Source organism: Musa acuminata, chromosome BXJ1-7 (assembly GCF_036884655.1).
Source record: "Musa acuminata AAA Group cultivar baxijiao chromosome BXJ1-7, Cavendish_Baxijiao_AAA, whole genome shotgun sequence".
NCBI classification, from domain to species: Eukaryota; Viridiplantae; Streptophyta; class Magnoliopsida; order Zingiberales; family Musaceae; genus Musa; species Musa acuminata.
Genome location: NC_088333.1, coordinates 33,190,425 through 33,199,153, shown reverse-complemented (window position 1 = coordinate 33,199,153; position 8,729 = coordinate 33,190,425). Strand labels below are relative to the sequence as shown.

General features: G+C 37.4%; 1 protein-coding gene across 2 annotated transcripts; it reads right to left on the bottom strand.

Annotated features, from left to right (window-relative positions):
- Positions 1-1,725: 1,725 nt before the first annotated feature.
- LOC135679070 (polyamine oxidase 5-like) lies at positions 1,726-8,499 on the bottom strand. 2 transcript variants are annotated; one of them, XM_065192463.1, is made up of 10 exons: positions 8,175-8,499; positions 6,522-6,637; positions 6,270-6,358; positions 6,075-6,188; positions 4,879-4,966; positions 4,708-4,793; positions 4,518-4,620; positions 3,767-3,864; positions 2,256-2,685; positions 1,726-2,173 (listed from the first exon to the last, which is right to left on the bottom strand). In XM_065192463.1, the coding sequence occupies exons 1-10, from the start codon at positions 8,209-8,211 to the stop codon at positions 1,862-1,864; spliced, it is 1,473 nt and encodes a 490-aa protein (XP_065048535.1). In that variant the 5' UTR covers positions 8,212-8,499; the 3' UTR covers positions 1,726-1,861. The 2 variants fall into 2 exon arrangements, with proteins under 2 accessions (XP_065048535.1, XP_065048536.1); XM_065192464.1 differs by lacking the exon at positions 6,522-6,637.
- Positions 8,500-8,729: the final 230 nt, after the last annotated feature.

The following is an 8,729-nucleotide window of genomic DNA, read 5'->3' as shown; positions in this document are numbered from 1 at the left end:
TATGATAAACAAACAAAATGATTTTGATTGAAAATATGAAATCATGCTTGATGATATAAACATTTTTTCTGAAATCGAAAAGTTTTCCGCAGCACTAATTCACACCCCACCCCCCCTTCTTAGTGTCACTCTTGATCCTAACACTATTGACACACAATTTTCTTCGTAAGTTTGGCTACCATTCCCAAGAACCGGTTGTATCAGATCTGAAACTTTTAAACCTATAAGTCTGACATCAAAGAATGTAGTACTCAAACAAGGCATCTTTGGTATCTCAAGTCTAAGGACCAAACACACAATTGGGACTATGGAATCAATATCTGACGTCAAGTATCATTAACCACCTAGCATTCTGTAAGTGGATCAATCAGTGAACTCATTCTCCAATGAGCACCTGCACTATACCTCTAGTATCCCCACACGAGCGTCTATAAGACCAATTACCTCCATCATATGGACAAGTATACAGCGCATTAGTCTATCCGGTTATCTCGATATCCTTCTCGAGTAACCTATGACCGGGATGATTTAGGATTTGTGTTTAAAGACGCATCGGTCTCATTATTGTGATCTCATCATAATCTGATTCTCATTGCATAGATTCAAGGATATCACAATATACATCCAGGTAATATGTGATAAAATGCCAGTAATAATGAGCAAAGAGATCGTCGTAGCATGTCACAAGTGTCATCACTCACGTAATTGGCTGGTAGGCATTGCGATGAGTTGAGGTTCGGATATAAGATATCCGTCGGAGCCTCTATCTTATTAGATATCCAATAAGTCCCTAAATTATTGAATCTCATGGATGAGATCCAATAAGAGCTAATAAGATATTATTAGGTAGAGACCTACTAATCTAAGAGGCTTGGGTAATTGGATGGAGATCTAGTATCCAATAGGGTAAAATTCATTAGGGTTAAGTTAACTAGGGCCTCTATAAATAGGAGGGAACCAAAGGCCCATTGGCTGGGGCTTCCTGGTTGTCACATACTATTCTTCACTCCCCTTCACCTCCTCAGATAGCATGTGTAGATATTTAGGCAACGATTTGAGGAGCGTCGTCGCAACCCTACTATATGGATCACTACTACAAAGAAGGGCACTTGAACTCCTTCATCCAATCCCATATACTTGTAGGAATTCATGGATATACATTCTCCCTAAGTAAAACACTATCTCACACGTAGATTTAAGTTTTATAAGTTTTTACGCACTAATATTCGCAAAATGACGAACACTTTTGTAGGAAATTTAGGGTTTTTGTTTTCTATTCTTCTGCTGTACATGTGATGTCACCCTTAGATTTCCCTACAGAACTATTTTTGCTTACATTTTCCTAACAAAAATACACTTAATAAAGGCAAAACATGCTGCCAACTATCGAACGATTTGAAGATGTTATAGGTGCATGACGATCGTTCATAACGAGACAAAATATGCTCGAGTTAGAAAAACCCAACCCATTATAAGAGAAATTTATTACAACGAAGGCATAAGGAAAAATATACTCGAGACGTGTGAGTCAAAAATACCCGGACCATGTTAAGAGAAATCTACTACGATAGATTGTTTTCCCCTACTAAGAGACTTCTAACTTGATAGGGATTGGTCCAGACGCCTCGAGAGCTTGACACCTCTCTCTCCTTCATTAGACACTTCGGACACTCTTACACTCAAGTATGATACCAAAGTGGCCATGAATATATAAACATGCTAAAATAACAAGAAATGATAATACATTTCATCAAACATTGAAATCAGGCCATACGTTCGTTCATAGTTTCAGACAAGTGAACATCAACAAACACAAAAGAATCTACGTTTAAGCATGCTTCAAGATCTTATAAACACATTATTACATCCTAGAGATCTGAAGGGGAACCATAACCTCCGCAAATTCCTCCGTCATGACAAGATGGAAAAGATCTGATATACCATGCTGTACTGACAGACACCTGCGGCAGACTTCAGCAGCAGTTATTCCGGAGGTGTAAGCACCATGAACAGACCCAGAATGATCAGCGCTTGCCGCTTCACCGGCAAAATATAAGTTGTCAACAGGAGCACAAAGTCTCTCGTACAAGTCAGCTGGCTTACCAACTAGATCACAAGAGTAGGACCCAAGAGAATCTGGATCAGTTCCCCAACGTGAAACCAGATGCTGTATCTGTTGAAATAGAACTTGATTAATTTTTTATGTTCAAGAAATTAAAGTGCTATGTGATGAGTAAAAGCATAGAATGACCAACCGGATTGGTTGCTTCCGGTATCATTTTCTTCAGCTGTAACATCACAAAGTTGATAGCTTCTTCATCAGAAAGTTTCTCGATGTCATAGGCAAATCTTCCAGCAGCCATGTACACAAGCACGGGATGTCCTGTAGCTTTGTGAAGATTGAGAAAATAGCCACAAGCATAAGAAGTCTGAGCCACTAAACCTAACACTTCTACATTCGGCCAGAAGACTGTGTTAAAGCGAAGAGCGATCTTATTCTCTATGCCCACACCAATATCAGAGATTGCAGAGAGTTTCCATGCTGGAAGCCTAGGCTCAAACTCTATAAGATTAGCTTTGAGAACTCCAATAGGAACAGTGATAATAGCAGCATCAGCTACGAATGTATTTCCATCCTCCATTGTGATTATTACTCTATTGCTTCGCTGGGCAATCTTTGCTACCCTGGACAAAATGAATGCATATGAGATGGTAATCAATAAGCAGGAAAAAAAAATTTTAACTCTAAATCAGCAATTTAGTTAGGTATGGCATATTAGCTGTTGATATGGCATCAGTAAATTAACTGGGCCTTCTCCGGAACTTCTCCCCTGACAAAAAGTGCCAGATAGAAAAGCCTCGATGGGCTAATGACGACCAATATAAGATAAATCTTAACTTAAATAGGAGTATTGAAGTCTGCAAGAATTAGCTTCCAAACAAATGGTTACCTGAATCATTTAGCAGATTGAAATCCACAGCTATTTGCTTCTTATATATACACATCCGTTGCAACTAAAATAATTTATTTGGAAATTGTGGGAAAAGGATAAGAAATTCATATTCTCTAGAACACCTTCAAAATGGTTTTTATTGTCACTAAAGAAATTATGGATGAAATACTGGAGGCCATGCATCAATTGAAATTTCAACGCTATGTTCAAAATATTGTTCTAATTGTTTCATGGCTATTTGGATGTTCCACAAGATTAGAGTTCATCAGTTGCTCAAGGTTTCCATGTCTGAATTTAACCAATATGTTTTTTAACAAAGGAAACTGCGTCGGATGATGATGATCATGGTATGGGTCAGTGAGGGACAACTTCCGGGAAATCAAACAAAAGGCCACAGTTAAAGATTTGAAGTTCAGAAAGAGGACCTAGACATACTAATTAAATATATAACTACACCAAAGTGCTAAACATGTCAAGTGTTGATGAATACAGAAGTCTATTTAAGAACGGAAAGTGTTACTCATTTAAGAGCCTAGTTACGTAATGTTCAATAAAACATCAAAAAATGTACTATAAACGTAATGTCCCATGTACTATGAGAGTACAACTAAATTGACAATAATCATAGTAATCGCCAAGTGCAAGTGCACCAAGGTGGTCCTTATATGTGATCATTTAAGCAAGGCACATAAGTGAAACAATCAAATGACAAGACTCTCAAATGCAACAGCTTGTGTTGCCACATGGATTATATTATAGAATATTGTCAATTTCCACCTGATGGGAGGTTTATAGAAATTATTGAAGAATACCTATGATTCAGGCGAACATCAAGACCCTTTGAAAGAGCTTGTATAACAGGATAGTAACCTTGCACCATAAGACCATGACCACCAGAAAGAACATGTTCCTGCTTCAAGAAGCAAAAATGAGTAACCAGTAATGTTATTTAATTCATTCACTTGTCACCTTCAATTTCTCTCAACATAAATTTACAACAGCACAAACTAAAATAGCTCCAAAATGATATATATGCAATATAATTTCAATCAGAACAAGATTTATAGCTCTGAAACAGAAAATATGATAAAACATGTCGAGATTCTATTGGAGAGGCCATCTGTGGATTAAATACTCATCAACAATGAACCATAAGCGAAGATAATAGGATTAAAATAACCAAATGAAATTATCCTAGCCCACCTGATGTTAACCTTCCTTTTCTGCAAATTCTGTCCTAGCTGAGTGGGTTGGTTAACCAAGGAGAGAAGAAATAGAAGGTAAATGTTAACCAACCTCCATGACTCACTAGCATTTGCTGTGTTAGACAACTAAACCCATTTTAACCTTTTTTTTCCCTGAGCGAACACTCTCTAGATGTCCACATCTGAAGGCACAGCACTTTTTATTAGTCCCAGTTATCCAGGACTGTGCCAATGTCGGAGTTCTAAGACTATAGCTAAAATTTATTTAGCCAAAGGGGAGCATATTTTAAGGATAATGCTAAGATATGAAATCCTTAAGTATCCCTGTAATTGACCACTTGATAAAGTATGTTGATACCTGATCCCAATTTTTCAATGATATAGTGTCGGCATCTGCTGCAAACCATGCCTCCAGTCTACATATATACCATTGCAATACTTCATATGCAAGCCCCTCCTGCCTGTAGGAGGAAACACATTAGTTGACCACTTAGTCCAAACATGGTATAACACCAGGAGAGCATATTCAGCTATGCATAATGACAAACCTTAATTGTGGATTTCTGTCCAGAACAATAGAAATAGCTTGGAGAAGAGACATGTCAGCAGTGTTTTCATCCCTTACTCTCTCTGTCTGTTGAATTTGAGAATAACCATGAAGAAGCCAAAATAGGTAAAAGTGATGCAAAAAAGAAAAGATATGAATCATAAAAGAATACCTCTTTGAGGATCCTCTCAAATGTTTCTCCGACTCTCATTACTACCTGCTGTGGGACCTGGTTCCCATCCTTGTCAAAAAGTGCATAGCTGCATAAACCATTAACAAGATTTCATAATAATTTAGGATAAAAATAATTTTCATGCTTATTCACACAGGTAACTCCATATCTCCTATGCTGTCTTGAGTACAAAAGTAACTGACAATTAACAAAATGTACAGATTCATCTGAAGTCTGAACAGCTGCACTTTAAAGGAGAGGTATAAAGTCATTTCACATGGATGTTACAGAAAACAATAGTGACTTTCTAAACCTAAAAGATTATATAACATAAGAGAGAGAATGAAAATGCAACCATTTCTACAGAAAAATCATTCTCTCATTAATAAGAATGATAAATATATTAAAATGAATAATTTCACCTGAGAGTTTTTCAGCTTATTTGAACTATAATGGAACAAGCCCCCACTATGGGTTTGAATTTTCATGACTGAGATAACAGGCCATGCACAATTAACATTATTGGTTGATTGGTTCTAGAAACATTTTGGTCAGGCACTGGTGTATAATCCATAGCCAACCTACACACATCCAGCTCAAAAGACCAGACCTACCATGTTGATCTATAAAACATTCATTAATATGAAACTCTTCTCTCAAAAAAGATAACACCAGGCCTGGTCCTTCAGACTGTCATTGCAAGAAATTCTTTTATAACCCTAAAGAGCTAGAAAGTTCCAATTTAGGAGATAGAATCTTTGTTTATTTGAGAGTGAAGGATAGGATGGCTAACTGATTAGCCAACATTTGGTTTCCAGGGTGCAAAAATATAACAGCACATCTTGCAAAGGCTAAGCTCATTTTTTTCAGCAAGTGTCAGACAATTATTCAAACCAAACTCACATAGTAAAATAAGCAATTAATAAAGCATAGACAATCAACTAAGTTATTACCAAATATGACTAGATACCTAATTAGCTATAGTGATAAATTAATAAAGCATGGATGCACTATATCAACTAAGTTATTACCAGATATGACTAAATAACTAATTAATATAAAATAACAACATGTTACACAACATGTAAATAGTTTCGAAATTGTTTGAGTTTAAGACATAAATCATAAATTATCCAAGGGACTTCTAAGAATCAAAATTAACGATATGCATTAGAAGATTTATATAAAGAGAGTACCTCTCCAAGTCATGGTCATACAAGACAGAGTTGTCACCACTAGTGCGATATAACCTTAGGCCTAGGCCCCGAATTAATGGGGCCAGAGAATTTTCATTGCACACACCATGTAACCTGAACAACCAAGAAGCATATAACAAACAGTGAGTCATCAGGAACAACTATCATTAAAATGTTTTCAAGCTATGATCTCACCATGATGCTCCCATGTCAACAGGACAACCAAAAGAAAAGTCAGTGTGCACCCGGCCACCAAGCCGGTTACGTGATTCCAACAGAATGACCTGAAGAAGAAAGCATTTGTAGAGTTGATCAGATAGCACTCCAATTTTTTAGCAAGACAGAATCAGATTTAACTTGAAGCAATGAAAATTAAAGCAAACTTATAATTCTGAACTGACAAAAAACAGAAGCATCAGCTACAAAACGAGTAATAGAAAGCAATGCCTTAAACGAAGCATTAGACAATGCATGGGCAGCTGCGATCCCTGAAATTCCTCCACCAATCACAATTACTGAAGGTGGAGACGGTTGTTGTCTCTCAATGTGAGAGATTAGAAGACCTGAAAAATGTGCACAATAACATATCAATAGATAGAGCTACCTATCAATACAAAATGAACCAATAATATATAACTAGGAGGTATATAATATATCTATAGAGAGAGAGAGAGAGAGAGAGAGAGAGAGAGAGAGAGAGAGAGAAAGAAGTTATACAAAATAAAAATTCAATATTTATTATTAAGCAACCATATTTATTAAAAGAACAAGCACTTCAAAAATTAGTAGTCACCATGCTTTGCTCCAAGTAAACATTGCTGGTATTTTCATTTTAGGTTAAATAATTGACAGTACCAGAATATTCTATTTTCCAATTAGTTAGTTACACAACAAATCATGTTATGTCCTCTTAAACAATAAAACCTAGCATTACAGCAGAGTGGAATGACCATTTCACCATGTTATGCTATGTCAACATTCTTCAACTCATGTGCTTTTGTACAGACTGAAACAGGTGCTCAAGCCGGATCCTGCAATTCAATGCTCTTTGAGTGGATTTTCTACCAATTTTTCTGTGGTTCATCCTTTTACTTCTTTATTTTGAACTACATGGAAAGGAGTTGTGGGTTCATCCAAATCTTCCTTGAAAAAGAAATAAGAGGTTTTAAAAACCAATGGCTAGCCAATACATAATTGCCACCAAGATGGAATATGAATCCACTTTGTGAAGTGCATGATGTGGAGTTCTGGAAATAATGGTATAGGAAATACAATTAAGTTGCTCCAACATGAGAACATTACATGCAGATCCTGGGGCATAAACCCTTCCATCTTATGGCTATAGCTGCTACTTTCTTTTCAGATTATGGGAATAATTATAATCTTCTTGATAAGTTTAATCTCCAGAATCAGGGTAACAATCCAGGAGGCCAAAATACAAAAACCGTGGACAAAATTTGTTTCTATCATAGTACAAAATAAAAAAGAAGTAAATAAACAAAGAAGAGTGAGCAAACAGTAACATGCCATCTGATGTAAACTGAAAAATCAGGTCATTATATGCCATCTAATTGTCACTAACCATCTGTAAGTTAATTGTAGTCAAAACCTATGGTCTTGAATCTAATCTAAACATGACATCCTGTTCCCTTAGTCTACCTGCCGAATCATCACTTGAAGATTAGTCTTCTAAAGTCATTCCTTTCGTTTTTTTCTCTTCATAACTTCCATCTTCGTTATCTTCCGCAAAACCTTAGAATTAACATAAACGTACAACAACACCCTCTAACAAGCTAATGATGCTTTACATTCCAAACCAGCATACAATTGCAGCTAGTAAGGTCAGGACAATCGGCATATATGTTAATTTTGCAGACTTACACACCGTTTCCGCCTTAGCAATATCAGAATCCCAACCCAAAGAAACCGGATCCATAAACCACAAATCGAAGAACAGACAATTCTTTCTTAAAGAAACGATAAACCGACCACCAATTATAAGGGTAATTGGTGGAAACAGAGTCAAGGAAACTCATCAAAGAAAAGCAACCGATCTCATCGAAACAGAGTCAAGGAAACTCATCAAAGAAGAATCAATACCGAAATTTTTCCGTCCGGAGAAGCCCTTCGACGCCATCCCCGGCAAAAAGACCGACCGATCTCTGCTCTCCGCTTAGGATTGTAAGAGACTCGAGGAAAGATTACACGAACGTATAGGAATCGAATGGTGGAGAACAAAGATCATGAGCCCGTCCTGGCTCTGATCGGAGACGCCGCGGAGTTTATCAAACCAGCTCATGCGTGAGGCCTTCGGGGTTCCCCAAACCGGCGACAGATCGAGGCGATCGAAACCCTAGATGGGATCGAAGCGACGAGAAATACGGAGGGCAAGAAAGCGTTCTTCCGTTTGCCTTCTTTCTCGGAAGAGGGGAAGACGCGCCTTTATATAGCGGCGGAGTCGGACAGGAACGGGTCCTTTCACAGCCGGCTAAGGATATTTAAGTCATTTGAAATACCCCTTGCTCCGGTTAAAACCCTAAAATGCCTTTCCCATGATGCGGTTTCGTACACGAAGTAGATCCACATCGGGGTCATTTGTGGTACATGGCAAGGGCGTTTCGGTAATCCAATTCCATATGAGTTACCGTACCGTCA